Raw genomic sequence first — 16741 nt, 5'->3', positions numbered from 1 at the left:
GATAAGAGAAAATGCTGCGCTTGGCTGCTTTTAGTGTCCTTTTCTATAATCTCCGGATTGATTATGTTTTTTTCTGCCAGCCGTGCAAATTGTTCAAGCCCATCAAGTGCAATTGGAAACTGGCCACAGCACAATGCATATCAGCAAACTATAAACTGGATGATGCACGTAAACTGCTGATGAAGCTGGCTGATCATTGCAAGTTGTGTTTGATTTATTAATTGCATCTAAGTAATCGCTGAAGGTTATTTTGCTGTATCGTCATCTAAACCATTTACCCAAATATCCAAAATAGAAGCCTGCGATTGTTAGCTGCCGTGCTGTCGTTATTTTGCTGTTAAAAAGAGCCAACTATCATGTCTTGAGACACACATTGACATGACGAGTATTGCGATCAATGATTCAAATAAGAAGTCTGAGCCAGGTGAAGTACAAGTCTTGCGGAGGCCTCCTCTTCTTTCGCCCCTGCATTTCCAATTAAAGTTGTTGTTTTGTGAACAAACGGAGACAGCCACTAAGCTCTCGAACTAACTCACAAAGGACCCGGGCGGCAGATGGTTTGCGTAAAGGTATGTGCAAAAAGCTACTGGGAAAGAACGAAGGCAACAAGCGTGAAAATAGCATCCCGTCTCCAGTGAGAAGTCGCCTGGTTTGCGACTCCCCATTAGCAAATTTGGAACTGCTCAAGAATGCCGCTTGACCTATCGAACAGCGGTGATGTTTGAGCCGCTTGCCTCTTAAAATGCTTGAAAACATCCTCAGGCATTGATTGAAAATGTTTTTTTTCCCAGTAAAATAAAAGCGCTGACAGCTGCTTGATGCCGAGTCCGGACCGTCTGTCCCAGTTGAGTCAAGAGAGCCGAGCTGCTGCCTCTGCCGACAAAGGCTGACACGCTTGTGTCGAGGCACACACGAGCGAGCGAGCGAGCTTAATGGCGATAAGTGCTTTTTTCACCCAATGGACTTACACGTGTTACAACTCTTATCCCATGTACCTTCATTTTGGAAAACATGACTTTCATGCTTTTATGTGGCTTGTTCTCGCAGAGTGCTCGATCTTAACTTGCAGAGCTTTCTGAAATCTGGTGAATATTCTCATTAAAACCTACACAACGATAGAAAATGAGATGTTAGTCGAGTTGACAACAGTTTAATGTCGGCCATCTTTGAAGAACTCAAGTTTAGAACAAGAGATGATCGGTTTTATGTGGATTTCTCGCCTCTTTTAATCATCATTGGATTCTGCCCTACGCTGCTGAAAGTATCAATTTTAATTGGACGGCGTCTACTCCCATAATCACCGGCTTTATTATTTCAGGCATGGTATATTCTCCACCAATTAGTTCACACTTTATTTTAACATCCTGGCTGGGACTAATGATACACCATTTCCCGGGTCTAATTATACCTACACTGTGGGACATTATGAGGAGCAGAAATGGCCAAATACTGCTTAGTATTTCTCATTCTCACGATCACCTCTCGCTGTGAGATGTTTTTTTTTTTTTTCCCTCTAGCTCACCTTCCCCTATTATGTTCATTTTTTTCTGGTCCAACCCGAGCACATTCGCCTGTCGCGGACACTAGAATTATGGTTTCTTGATGAAAAAATGTGGAGCAGCTTTATTATTATCACCTTTATTTACTATCCCACTCGTGGCACAGCATCTTGAGTCGCCTCTCTTCAAGGTGTAAGAAATAAGAAATTCCAACACCCACACTTGAATAAGCTCCAGCCTTGAAAGTGGGTTTACTGCTCATGATTGGCACCTGAGTCTCTCTGTTTCTATAAAGAGCTTCTCTTCTGAAAAAAAATAGATAAATAAGTCCCATATTTTACCGAACGCTTCACCTCAGCCTCAACTTCTCAGAGACGCGCAAAATAGTCTGGCTTTTATGCAAACTCTGGTGAGGCCAGTTCCGTGAATGCCTTTTTACCGGCATTAAATGTCTTTTGTGCATTTGGCGGTTTTCACTGTCAATCTGCTGTTACAGCAGTAACAATTTGCCTGCCAATCAGCTCTACCGCTCAGCGCGTGCACACCTTCACTTGCAGCTTTATGTGCTTTTGCTCAAGTGTGTGCTTTTTTAGTCTCCTGTGGGTAGAATTGTCACGCGTTCTCATTAGTGATGATCATTGGTCAGACGGCCAGCCATTTTTCGGGCAGAGGATGGACAATGAGAAGAAGCAAAGCCTGACTTGGGTGTGTTAGACGTTATGATGTCCATTGAGTGCTTGTTAATCCAGTGCCCTCGTTATTTAATTGTGGCTGTACAGTAGTCGAGAGAGTAAAACTCTACTGCATTCATAAATACACTCTGGGCATTATTTCTATTCAGAAAATATCATGTGATGAATTCCCATTCAGACCTCTATAATTGGACATAAATCATGTTGGGTCTCAGCATTTCTTCTTAGTGCCTGGCTGTGTGCAGACAGGCGTCTTTGAAAAGTTAGAGCTGAGTCGTTGTTCCTGTATCCGTGCAGACTCTCCATAAAGGGTGTGAAAAGTTGCCATTAGTGTCAGACTGTGTGGACCAAATTCAAGACAGGAGGAGGAAATGGACCCGTGTGAATGCGTGCCAGTGTTGGTATGTGTGTGAAATGAAGACAAAGGAGTGAATGGTGGTGTTAGGAGAAGATCCAACGTGTTGGTGTCACAGGTGGTCTTCTACCGTTGCGCTTGTGAACAGAATCTTCTTAACAGGTGTTTCTGTATGTGAAGTGGTTGATGGCCCATAAGTCTCCAAATTGTCACACGATGACTGTGTCCCATGAGGCTGAGCTCTTTGTCTCACCTTCCCGCCTCCCATGACACCGTCCACTGAAGCCTTTCATCCATGTTTAATGCCTCCGCTCCCGTTAGCACGGCGGCATCTCACTGCACCACGCGTCAACATTTTGCACGGTTGCGTGTTGCCTGTAACGTACAAACGGCCTCATGCCTGCAACGTACCGGGAGGCTTTGAAGACTGTTTTTAAATGCTGGATATTTGACATCAGACGGCAGTGAAGGAAGATTGCAGGATGTTTTCTCCTTTTCCTGCTGCTTCCATAGAAGCCGCATATATTGCGACCTGAGGGGCAAGGTTGGCATGCAGTCGAATGAGATAGCAGTGAGCCCGTGGCTAACATGTAGATACTTATTCCGGAGTGCGTATTCCCGAATGTACACATCCACAGCCTGTATTTTGCCCCGATGGAAGTACTAATCCCGAAGAGATGAAAGGCGACTCCCTCTGCTCTCTGATCTCAGTGTCCCACTGGGGGCAGCTCATTTGATGCCTGACGGACAGAGAGCCGGCCCGGTTGATGCGTACGGCGTCCTTGACCGGAGACGTAGGCCAAGTCTCATGCTGATACAGTCACCTCATAGAAATCGATGTCTGACATTCCTTTTATTCAAACTCCTCATGGTGCCTCCATTTGGCCGCTGAGCAAAGCAAGAGAAAAAAATGGAAGTTGAAGGGCGCATGTGAGGGCGCATGCTGAAGACACCTTCACAACTCAACAGGAGCCTTGCGCTACAGAGCCACGTTATCTACCTGATAGCCATTTTTGTGTCTAGCAACCTGTTTCCTTGAACAATCAAAATACTAATTATGAAGAAAGATGCATGAAAATAGAATAAAATGCGCACAAAGACAAAATAAATACAAAACAACCACAGTACTAATCAGATAAATAACATTTTGAGTCATTATTTGTTTGGATTTTTGAAAATTCAAATCCGTTTCCTAAAATATGCACGCGTCTTCTTCCAAAAGTTTGACTCCATTTTGCTCAGCTGCTTTCAGCGCCTGCAGTTTCACCTTTGCGTGACACTTTGAGGTGCTGCTGAAACAGGTGGCATGCAGTCTCCCTGCAGAAGGACCAACCTGCTCATACATAACCATGCTGAATGTCGTGGCTGCGCAGTACACATGGGGGGTCACCTCGGCACAAGTCGGGCTCTGTAGTCCGTGGCGGAGTGGGCAGGAGGATCCTCCCACGGTCTTTACAAGAGTGCTTTCGCTCAACACTTTTCCAGCGGCAGGCTACCGATTCATACTTAGGACTAAGCACGCTGCACATTAGTTTTCCCCTCCTTGCTTTCTTCTTTTCATGCCCACTATGCGACAGGTGTCTTTTCAGCGCCGGATGTGATAAACGGAAGGCTGTTTGAGCAGAAAATAAAATGCACCCTGTGGGGCGACAAATAAAAACAGACCTCCAAGATATCTTGAACCGGAATACTCAAAGAAAAAAATTCACACCCCGGAGATTCAATTTTTCTGTTTTCCTCGCATATTGGTAGACGCGTTACAGGCAGTAATTGGAGGAAAAAACGGCGAGATATTGTTTCTACTGCAAGTGAATAGAGATGAAAAAGGAAGTAGAAAATGTCAGTATAAAATTGTCTTGGTAAGTTCAATAGATTGGACTGAGAGGAGGCTCCAAGAGGTCTTTATTGATTCGAATGTACAGTTTAGGTGGTTATTAATCGATCGGGAGCAATCATGGGGTGGTCATAAAGGCCAACAGCGACTTTGCACCTGTAAAGCTTGCTAAATTGACTTAAAATTCAAATACATGGCAGTGAGGAGCCTCGACTCAGATTGTGCACGACCCGAACGAACTAAACTTGCCTGTTCCCGTCTCTCAATTCTACAATGTTTCGTAGCACTTTTAATATGCGATTTGTGCTACACATTGAGCTTTGCTGCCCACTTAAAAATGCATCTTAAAAAAAATAGCATGAAGTGTTACAGACGGTATTCGGCAAATTACTGCCATTTTTTACGCAGTTTTTTTTTCCCTCTAGTTTTTAACGTCAAGCTTTTATGTAATGGCAAAGATGTTGGGCTCATAAATGTGTAAAACGGATTCTGTCAGTACCTCCCCAGCCATAAACCTTGTACGAGCTGTTTCAAAAGTTGTGCTTACCATGGCCCTCTAAAATGTGAATTTGAAGTTTATTTTTGAACATGAGATCGACCAAACACAAAATAATTTTTTCCACATTTTCACATAATTTCATGTTAAGCCAATAAGACAAATCAACATGTTCAAAAAAATGGTTTTCGATCTGGAATTAAATAACACATTCGCAACCGTTAAAATTATATTTATTCTTTTCATCACTGTGACTTCCTCACCACACTGAGGTCATCAGCTACATTGGTTGTCTATTTATATTTCATTGCATGTATTTGCCTTGAGGGCCAATTGAAAAGCCGATGCCTGGAAACTATCATGTTGTCAAGCAGATACCCCCCCCCCCCCGTCATAGCAGCAAGGTTAGCTGCAGGTTGTTCTCATCTGGTTTAAGATGAAAGACAGGAAAAATTGAGCGATCTTTTTATATCAGCTGCAATTAACTATAAGCAGCCATTACCCTAGGAGGAAAATTGCATAATATTGAATATTTTATCCAGCCAAGTGTAGAATGTTTTATAATGACAACTCATCAACATCATACAGCTTGCATGGCAAATTACTTGCAAACGACTTACATCTCTGTTCATGTACTTAACAGCGCTTCCCTGTCCCCGAGCACCGTGTGAGTTGTAAAGAGGTTAACGCTAAAAACACAGAGGCCTACACTCGTGTCACTCGCTACATCCACACGCACTTTCACTTGGTAGAACAGAATGACCTCGTTCTGCCAAAAGCCTTCCGTCTTCCCCGCCGCATTCGCTCAGCGGTACACACGCTTTCTCTCCCACACTGGGCTATGTGAAGTTCAGACTTTCAGCAAGCACACTCCCTCTGCGGTCCTGTTAAGTGATTAGCTCACACAGTTCATACATTAAAACTGCCTGAAAGTTTCATTCCACCTATAGAGCTCTGATGAGCAAGCAATTCGCTGCGGAGAGCAGCGCTCTCCCTCATAAATTAAAATGGAGTCTTTTCAGGACACCTACTGTAAGTGGTCTGACAGCTGGTAGCACTGGAAAGTGTTTGACAAAGCATATTAGGATTGTCAGGAAAAGTTTAGCAAGAAGGAAAGATTCACCATTGCAACTCAAAAACTGCATTCGTCTGTATATCTCACAGTGGGATGGGAGCAAAAAATTAAAAACAAACGTTGCGTGACCGGAGAGTGTCTGAGAGCGGGTTCGGGCAGCGTCATATATTGAGACAAATCTCAGTGTCTGCTTCTCGCTGACTGGGCAATAACTGAGAGGGAAGTAATCAATACAAAGACACCATGAGATTACATAAATATCACAAAGGAACAACCAGCAGTGCCCAACACAAAGATGGAGGTCAAAAATCATAAACCTGAATACTATGTATACATTCATTATTATTACGATATAATTTCCTTTCTCAAATGTAAACAACATCCAATGAATTATCTAAAAAAAATGGACAGTTTAGAACAGTCTCTGCAATCCAGTTTGGAAAAATATACCCTGGTTTGATGACCAGTGCGGATACTTGACTTTTACACAGAGATCCTGTAGTTGCCGCAAAACGACATACTGCAGTCAGAAAATTTGATACGTGACGATACCCGAGCTGGCGCTGTCGTATAAAATACTTGTTGAACACTTACAATTGCTTCCAATACAAGAGAAATATATAGTTGTGGGAGGACATTTTGCGTCCTTCTTTTTTTTTTTTGCTATGTATCAGTTTATTGCATGAAAAGGCGAGCTTTGTTTCCCAAAAAATGGCCCATTTTGTGATCTAGCCATTCTATCATCCAGAGAGTTGGGGTTTTTTTTTTCAGTCACTCTCCAAGTGCACATTTTATGATGAACAGGACTCATTTCTTCACCCCTCTGCCTAGCTCTGTGGTCTATTTTTATCTCCTCAAAAGCTCCTCGGCATGCTTGCTAATCTTCATGCTTTTCCCCTTTCTTTTCTTTCTTCTCTCGACCGTTTGATGGTCTTTTTGTATCTCTTATTTGATTGTCTATGTCTTTTGATGGATTCCATTCTGCAGTCAAAACCCATGTCTTGCCTTAAAAACTGTCACTGTCATCTCAGGCAAGAAGCTTTCGTCGCAAAAAGATGTACAGGCGGTGGATCAAAATGTTTCATGCTCTTTATTTTCAATTATAAATATTAAATATAATATGTGCGTGTTATGTTGGATATTACTGCATGTTATTTTAGTAACTGGATGAAACAACAACTATTATGTTTTGCTAGTTCACGTTTGCCAGAACTGCTGCTCCCACATGATTCACTCTAAATCGGGGGTACTCAAACATGCTGTCAGACCTGGTGGGAACTTGAGTGCCCCTAATGATCCACCTCTAAAACCTCTTCACAATTTTACAAAAATAAAATCTAACAATGAAACAACATAATAGATGGAGAAAAGCATTCTATTTTCTTTTTTACTCCTTTTTGCTCTGGCTTAATTGGATTTCTGTCTGAAAGTTTTTACTTCAGTATATAGACTACATCACTTCTTTCCAACATGCTAATGTTGAGCTAGCTTTAAGAGAACAGCGGGCTCGATACGACAGCTAGTCCAGACATTATCTGTCTCGATCTTTTTATACCAAAACTTCCCCTCTCGTGATGGTAGAAAGATGAATATTTAATGAGCACATATAGCCATCGGAGCAGAGAGAGCAGCAGAGCAGCTCAAGTAAATTTCAATATTCCTGGATGGCTTTTCTCTGCTCTGTTCCGATCATATCTTCATTATCTTCCCGTTCTTCATTTTACTTTTTATCTATGAGTAACCACAAATGCGCAACGACAAACAGGCAAACGATGTTCTGGCATTTACATAAAGACACAGAACACAAAAGACATTTCTTTTGTTTAGATGAACTCATTGTTCCCATTTTCTCTCAATGCCTGGCTTGAAGCAGGTGCAAATGGAGCAAGTTTGAAGGGCTGACAGAATAAGTCGGATGAATGTGAAAGGAGGGCGGTAAAAGTTCTCCTACAGTCTAACAAAGCTCACATGTGTTTGACTCAGGTTGCGTTATGAGCCTGTATCGACATTGATGAGGGCGGGACCTCTGTCCTGTTGACAGATGGCCCCCGCAGTCACAGAACGCTCGTCAGCTCCCGGCTCAGTGTCAGGACGGCCGCTGCCGTCTGAGCCCTTGCATCTGATACTTGGAACAATACAGGCTGGACGATTATGGAAATAATGATAATCATGGTTATTTAGACTGGAATTCAAATCACGATTAATGAAACGATTATTCAGTGACTTCAGACCTTCAGCTCCTCACGCCCGTTCCTCCCTTGCACATCACACTCATTTCCCAAACTCTCGATTTTTTTAAAGCAGTCCCAGCACAATCACATGACGCTAAATGCTTGTTACGCAATCAATATGGAGTGTTCAGGATATTTTAACAATATTGGAACTTGCAAACTCACCACACAGGTTCTGCGCATTAATCTGTTTTCTTCAATCATAACGTTTGAAAGAAGGCCAAAATCGAAGGCGCTATTTCATTTTGATAAATGGCGAGCCCAAATACACAATACTTGTTTCGAATATTTGTTTTGGTGTGTAAGCCCAGTGGATCGGGTCTGCTTTCTGTTACCCGGTGCTGTAAACCTCATTCTGTCGCCCCCATTTTTCTTCTGCCTCGCTGCTATGCTGTCACTCCATCATGTCTACCTTTCTGTCTGTTGCCCACTCTCCTCCTCTCCATCTTCCCGCCTGCCGTCTCCCTCACCGTCACACTGTAGTTAAGAGAGAACATGAGAGATGAGCAAACACGCCGCCTGTCACCAGTCTCATTTTCAAGGCTGCACTTGTTCAGCTTTCTCCCCAATCTCCAACCTCTCCCCATCCACAATCTCCTCCATTCTGCTCCTTCCTGCTCCAGATTAAGCATCGGAAAGCATTGTTTCCTTTCTTCACTCATATCTAAGAATAATTGCTACTTTAGTGTCTTTTTTTGTCTGGTGTGCTCCTGTGAAGATTAACAACTCTGCAGGCAGAGATGGAATCACAGCAATAGCCAAGGAAATAAAACCGTCACCTTTTGTGTAATGACAGCCGTCGTGACATTTCCAGGCTTGGATAAACTCATTTAAAACACAATGTCCTCAGAGCTCAGTGCGGGAAAATGCCATCTTAGTCCATTATTTGATGGCTTTGGAAACTTTTATGAGCTTTTCCTCAATCAGGTCTGGTCTAATTTATAATAAGACTAATAGAAAATACAAGAAATATCGATTAAGATTGGTTTATTTTTTTTTCATTTCGGACAAGATTTCGAGCTGTGTGCTAAGGGTAACCGACATTTTCTTGCTCCAGTATGTCGGGCTTTCCCCCTTGAGTTTCCAAGCAATTGTGAGCTGAACAATGCTGACAAAGCCAAAGCGCTCTTGCTCTTCAGGCTCAGGAGTGGCTGGATCAATGCTGTGCCGTCGCCGTGGCCCAGAGCGGGTAAGGCTAGCGTCATCCTTCATCCCGCTGGATGTTCTCGTCTGCCTCTCTGTCAGCACGCTGCCAACAGCAAGGCTGAGATTTATGCACAGCAGACAGCTCAAGTCAAAGCATATGTTGTGGGTTTTGCAAGTTAGCGTATGACGCAATTAGCGCCGTTGGCTCACGGCTAAGAGCGGCTAAGCGTCACAAACGTGCGCAGTTTGCACACTTACAAACTGTTGCTGGCACCAGTCGGAGGCCCAGCTGTGAGTTGGCAGCCAAATAGAAGTGCAGTTCGTTTGCCGTTGTAACTACAAATCTCGCTCTCTGTGTTCAAACATAGTCCCGCCTGCAGAATTGACTGATTCCCACGTTCAACAATCCCCTCAATGCCTCTTTGTACCTTAATATGGAAATAGAGTGCAAACACAGCAACGAATGAGGACGAGTCAGAACAAGGGCATGCAAGTGGCGGTATCAGTTGATCTGTTGATTGTTACTAATGATAAGAACACAATCACATTCATCTCGCCATTTCCTATTACACTTTTTTTCTGCTGGAGTTGGAATACAGATAATCATTAACACCCACATTCGAAGTGGCACTTAATGAAGATTACTGAACCGAGACACCGCTACACTGTCAGTGATAGTTGATCACAACACAAAAACAGTTTCGCTTAGTCATAATGTGCAGACAATTGTTTCTCCATATCAAATCCTGTGAAACTGTCTTCTTAATATGAGAGCAAACATTTTTTTCTCCATCTGGTCTAATGCAATAAATGTTGCCATTACCCCAAAGTCCCTTTGTTTGTCATGATGACATTCTGTATGTTGACCATCATTGTCAGAATGGATCCAGCATGTTTGTAAGGACTGTGCTAATTCTTGTCTATAATTTGAAACCACAAAAGCAAATTGTTGCACCACCATTGACCCGAATGGATGTTGTGCTTCAAAGTGAGAAAAAAATCATCACGCTGGACCTTATTCATTCAGTCGAGCCATTAATTTATATCTTCATTGCTGGTGTGATAACATGTAATTGATCCTCACCTTTTAACTGAAAGGCCATGTTTCCTGATCAATTAATGACTTCTGGTCTTTTTTTTTTTATATCAAGGTCATGAGTGATACATTATCAGTTAATGAGAAATGGGCAAACGTCTGCTTTGAAAGATGGAGGCAGGAGGTAAACACACATACAAAGCGTGCATAGACACACACATGATAGGAGACACTCATTTAACCTTTCTAGAGTTTTTTTTTTTCCTGGTCCATGGTGAGTTATCCAGTAGTGATAAGAATAATGGTTTAGCTGCATGGCCCATTGGAGACCAGCCGCCCATTCCCGCTCATAGTTGAGCAAAAAGCTGCTCGCCCCTCTCCCTATTGTGTCTCCTTCATCGATAGCAGACAATGAGGTTTAGCCCTGCCCTTTTATGGGATTGCTGCATGCCGGCTTGAAGGATCACAAGAGATGGATGGCGCTGATAACTGTCAAAAGGTAACTCTAGGAAATATACGAAATGGAAAAAGGCCAAGAGCTGGACATTGGTGTACCGTTCATCCAACAATTCCAATCAGTCTCATTGATTGGAATCATAAAACATCAGAGAGACTTTAATCCTGTTCATCACAGATTTTCGTCAATATTTCTGGCCACACTTGAGGCAGTACATTGTTGCACCATGAGCCACATAAAGGTTTTTACAAAGCGCATGGAAATGTTGGATGCAAATGTAGTCAAGTGATTATTTTGGGGTGGTGACCTCAAAGCAAATATCCTTTAAAAAGAATTGAGATTTGTCGCTTAAGAGCGGATTCCGCTCTGGAAGGCCGAGGTTGTTTTCACACTGAAGTGTGACTAATCTCAAAGAGGACCGTGATTAATGAGATTATATGTGATCATTTCTGTTCATACAAGCTAGCACCAACATCTCAGTTGAAACTCGGTGGAATGGATTTGTTCAAAATTGAAGTCAGACTTTTTAGCATCCTTAACTGGCTATGTAGAAATGCTTCTGTTTCTCCTTGTGTGAACTACAGAGTGGAAAGGCAAAGATGAATGATGACTGAAAGCATTGGGGGGGTGGTCATCTATCAGTCTGTGTACCTGAACCTTATAACGGCCTTGATCTCTTCTCAAGGATGAACAGATTAGTTGTGTCCCTCATCTCGGTAGCCCCGAGACTATAACTTTCCCCAGGGGGGTTTGAGGAGACACTGGATTAGCCAGGAAATGGGGGGGGGGGGGGGGGGGGGGCACAACAAATGGGATCTATCTTCAGTCTAATCACTGGCTTTTGAAGTCATGATCTGTGTCGGAGAGGTAAACAAGATAAGATGGATGTTTTATATTGTGGTTAGACTGACAACATGTCATCATTGCCTCATTGCTCAAGCTGCTCTAATCGGTTAATGCAAACACATTCTTCAGTGAGTTACGTCAATAATTTAGGTACAGCTCTCTTAAATTCATCCCTCATCCTTCAGCACCCAATTCCAGGCATAAGCTATTTCTGCTCATCTCTCTGTGGTTTTTTGTAATGCTAATTAGAGCAATTGTTGGGTATCAAGGCGGGATGTTGAACACGGTAGCTAAACAACCACCAGGGAAGATTTCAATCGCAGTTATGCTAATAACACGGAAGTGAAGAAGATGATGAGGAAGATGGTGTAGACGAGAGCAGATTTTACTACATAGTAAGGAAAGTGCCAGAAAGTGACCTTGTCTCTGAAGGCAACTTCTCATTTAGGATGACCTCCATAGTATGAAATACTTCTGCACTCATCAACACGTGACCCACAATGTGCAAGTCGCCCAAAACATCTCTCTCATTCTAATGGAAGGCACTCATGTCAGCTATTATAAAGTTAAAACGTTATCTAAAACGAAAAAGTTTTGCTCCTCACATTAAACCATTTTCTTTAGTGTGGTGTGAGACCTCTGAGAAAAAAAAAGTACTTACATGAGGATAATGAGTTTTCATCACAGTAATTATATGCCTGAGTGAGAGGCACTGATATTACCCACAAGGCCCTTTTGTTCCTTGATACCAGCCCAAAGTTGGTTTGGCCCAAACGTTGTCCCACCACCTCACCTCGAGCTGTGTAAAATCATTACATTGTACAAGGAGATAACAGGCATTGTGTAGACAGTCATTGCCTTCAGGCTGTTTCCCGACTTCACCTCTTTAAAAAAGATGTTGCTGCGATAAGCATGGCTCCTTCTCGCCATGTGCTAAATGGAATGCTAAGCCTGTAGGGCAGCGTTCGTCTAAAAGTGCCATCCAGTCAGAACAAACAAACAAAAAGAAGAAAAAAAAAAAAGGTGTTTGGTGTAGCCGGTTGTATTTCAGAGAAATGTTTCTCATTACCGTCCGACATGGGGCTAGTGGATCAATTGAGGACGTTTTCAGGCTTTGTCTGCCGCCTTGATGCACATTTCCGATTGATCGGAAGCCAGATTTCACGTCCCTAACGTGGGTAGCTGCTGATGTGACACCCAGCCAAAAAATAGGCACAAAAAAGAGATTTCGAGCAGTGTGTGTGCTCATTAACCTTCACAAGGCATTGAGGCATTGAATATTTTGGTTGTGAATGATAACAATACAGTATTTATAGCCGAGTCAAATAATTGCAGTTATATTTTGTTACAATAAAAACCTATAAAAATGGCACCCAACAATATGACCAATAAGAACAATTATTATTATTGTCATTATTATGTGTGAGGCGTCTCTCATGTGGAAAAATGATGGTTTACTGCACGAGACAAGAAGAGAGAAACCGTATCAGTCACCGAGGCCTGCAACTTCAATCTGCGAGCCAGCCGTTTAATTGCATCCGCTCTGCTTTTCTCCCACTCTGCCTCTTTATCTGCCCCTTTTTTCATTCCTCAAGCCTCCTCATCAATGCACACAGGAGAGGCGGCTAAAGCAGAGATAAACAGCAGGGCCAAATCCTCTAATAATCTACTCAAAGTGGCCGATGGAGTTCCATTCCCACCACGGCGACCTAGCTTAAATTTCTATCTAAGTATAGTCACAACTGAACTAAATACTGAGATGAAAACCACTTCTCATATTATAGAAAAGAAAATCCAAATCCAAGCGTGTTGCTCACAAGGCCCACGCCACATCATCGGGTTTCACGCGGTATGAAGATCTTGGTAGCCTGACAGGCTTGTAGGCACCTACGCCTTCACTCTGGATGGCAAGAGCATCTTCATTTACAAATGTTCTACCTGCAGAAGGAGGGAAGTGATAGATGGAAAACAAAGGAGCGGATGGTTCGTGTGTGCGTGGGCCGATGTTGGCCACAAAAAACACGACGTGTGAGCTGTCAATGTCATAAAGGTGTTGGTAATTGTACCGCGGCTAATAAGCAGTTGAAAACAAGAAGTATGTGGCTGACTTATGTACTCGCATATATACTTACACTTACATATTACAGACATAGAATACACCCATATTCATCTAAGCGAGTGTCAAAACCACCCACGCGAGATTAGATTACAATATTAATCAGAATTCAGAGTTGAGAGGAGCGGAAAAATCCTTTGAGCTTGGCTGCTTGAGGTATTTCTGTTGCGACCAGTTTTGTTATTGTCATCTTTTCCAGTGCTAGTGAGTTCAGTCTGCAGTTGGAGGAATTTAGTGGAAGCAACACAAGAGGAAGACAGACGGCAATGGTGAAAGGTCACTGCAGATGATCTGCAAGCAGGAAGATGGAGACAAAGTGCAAAAGCATGACTTGATGTAGTTATAGTTGTTTGGTCGGCGTAGCAGCTCCTCAGTTTAAGCCCCCTCCCACTTTTTTTTTTTTTTGCTCAATGCCACCATTTTTTTTCTGCTGCATGTGTCCAGACCCTCAGCAGCCTGTCAGCTATTGTCGTAGATGGTAGGACACTAAGAAAAACACAAACATGTTTACAAAAATTACTCATAATGATATGCAACATCCTAATGCACAGATACTATTTTATAGTGGGAAAAAAAAAAGTTACAGTGCTGCTTATGTTTCATAAAACAAATGCACACCAGTGATTTCAAACTTGGAGCCTTTGACAGTGTTAGTGAAGAATTAAAACTAAAAAATAAAAGCTCTGCATTGGCTCCAACTTCTTCAACTCTGAACTAACTCCTACACGAACAGCCACGCACCCACGCAGGAACAGGGACACACACGTATAAGTGGCACATGTCACGGATCCAGCTGCACCACGAGAGACCCATCGGAGTGACAACAATTAGCCCGCTCAGTTCAAGCAAATTGAAGCCATTTACATAATGCATGCCTGCCATCACAATTTATCTGTGGCCAATTTGAAGCAGGTCTTTGTTATCTCGTCACAACCTGTTGTTAAATCACCTTTGGCTTTTGTGCGCGGCATAAAGCCAAGTGATAATCTTGCACAAAGCTTTTCGCTCCCATGCGGCCATTGTTCAATAGGCTGTCTTGCTTTAATACAAATATGCCAACAAAGGCAGATGCACACATTGTCGATGCCGTGTTTACCTCCGTTTCAATTACTCAGCTGGCGAACACAAGCGGCGCCATTTGCTGGATGCTAAGCCGAAACGGCGGAGAAGATTCTGCTTCATTAGCTTGTTGTTTGGAAGCTACTTTTGACGGGATGCTGAGCTATAAATTAAATAGATGGCTTGATAAAAAAAAAAAAAAAAACTGGCTGTGTATAATTTTTCAGACTGGATTTTTGAAAAATCACTCTGCCATTGCTCATAACAGTAGCTCGATTGCCAGGGTGATTTATGAAATCAATTTGTCTTTTTATCAGCGGCCAGAGTTTGAGATATGATCGTAGTGTTCGCGTTTCAACTTGCTGTTTGTGCGTGTCGTAACGAGGCAGACGTGCCGAAAAAGAGACATTGTTTATGCTCGGCACGAGTGGCGTTGTCCCATGCTGCGAATGGCGGGATGATGATGATGATGCATTGAGCATTGATAAAAATTGGCACTTGGATGAAACTGTTGTGTTTTCCTGATGCCGTCAGTTTGTTCTGTATTAATATCAGCTGTCACGTGGATATCAGCACCAAAGTACCCATCGTCTCTTCTGTGTGTTTGCAATATTTACCAAACATTTACTCATGCGGACAGAATGGCGAGTGATGTAATCAATCGGGGGCTGCAGCTCCATCCCTTCGTCTTCGAGAAGATTTCTTGATTTTTACCTAGACATTTTGGACATTTCTTTGCTTGAAGTGTTTGGGGAAGGCTTCGTTCTTTTCCAGCTTGACTGCACCCCGGTCCATAAAGACATGCTTGGATGAACTCGGTGTGAATGAACATGCAACAGAGGTGGAAGGCCCCAGGGAAGAAAATGTAATGATTAAACCAGACCGCTTTTGCATTCTTAATCGAACACTGGGAATCCCTAACAACGTCCACGTGCGGCGGAATGCCGATATAAAGTAAAAACACCATCCTCCCCATGTGCCGCCAACAAACATGACACCATTGCTGGACGTGCTTGGCAGCCGAGCCTCGGCTCCGTTCAGCCCAGTCAGCCTGATATCCTTTGGAGCTACTCCTCATGCTTTCCCAGGAGAAGCTGAGAGAAATTCTGTTTTGACATTGCTATCTGTCTAGTTTGGGAAAGAAGAATGATACAAAAGAGAATTAGGCTCCCCTGTGTATCTGCTTCAGAAAAAGATAAGCAGTTCATTTTGCCAGAGATGTCAAAGTGAGGAATCACAAGTGACAGCAAAAGGGATGAGATATTTCAAGATACGTTTTGATGGCTGCAGGTTAATCTTCAAATGTGTCAAGGATTTGCCAAACCCTCATGAAGTAAAACTCACTTTGATGTTCTCTCATTCTGTAACCTCTTTCCCTCTGTGTGTTTTTTTTTCCTGCAGTGAAGTTTGAAGACTGCCAACACAGCAGAGAGGTGGGCTTTGTTAGCAGCGACCCCAACTTCAGCGTGAGGCCCGACGGGGCCGTGTATGTCGAGCAGGCGTTTGCCAACCTCTCGGAACCCGTGCAATTCATGGTGACTGCTCGAGAGCTGTTTGACCCGCACATCTGGGAGACCACTGTTAAGCTAGCACCCGCTGGACATCCGCACCCGTTACCCCTGACCAAGGTACCTTGAGACTTGTTTGCTTGCTTTACAGACAAGAAACTACATGTGCTAACCATACGCCATAATTTAAAGAACACATTAATTCACCGGTGTCAAACTCAAGGCCCGGGGGCCAGATACGGCCCGCCACGTCATTTTATGTGGCCCGCGAAGACAAATTGTGCATCAAATTCGTGTGTCATTACTAGAATTGCAAATTCTCTTCACTTTTAATATCTTTTTTTTTTAATTTTGACCAGTTTTTACTAGTCTGATTTGAAAACGAGTTATT

General features: G+C 42.9%; 1 protein-coding gene across 4 annotated transcripts in view; it reads left to right on the top strand.

Moving 5' to 3' along the window:
• The window catches only part of cdh4 (cadherin 4, type 1, R-cadherin (retinal)), a 97773-nt gene that overhangs the window by 45576 nt on the left and 35456 nt on the right, over window positions 1–16741 (top strand). For all 4 annotated transcript variants that reach the window (XM_037251340.1, XM_037251339.1, XM_037251342.1 and 1 more), the window contains exon 3: window positions 16244–16470. In XM_037251340.1, the coding sequence (XP_037107235.1) occupies window positions 16244–16470 (227 nt within the window). The remainder of the gene's footprint in view (window positions 1–16243; window positions 16471–16741) is intronic.

The sequence above is a fragment of the Syngnathus acus genome, chromosome 5 (genome assembly GCF_901709675.1).
Source record: "Syngnathus acus chromosome 5, fSynAcu1.2, whole genome shotgun sequence".
NCBI classification, from domain to species: domain Eukaryota; kingdom Metazoa; phylum Chordata; class Actinopteri; order Syngnathiformes; family Syngnathidae; genus Syngnathus; species Syngnathus acus.
This window is presented reverse-complemented; position numbering and strand designations above follow the sequence as displayed.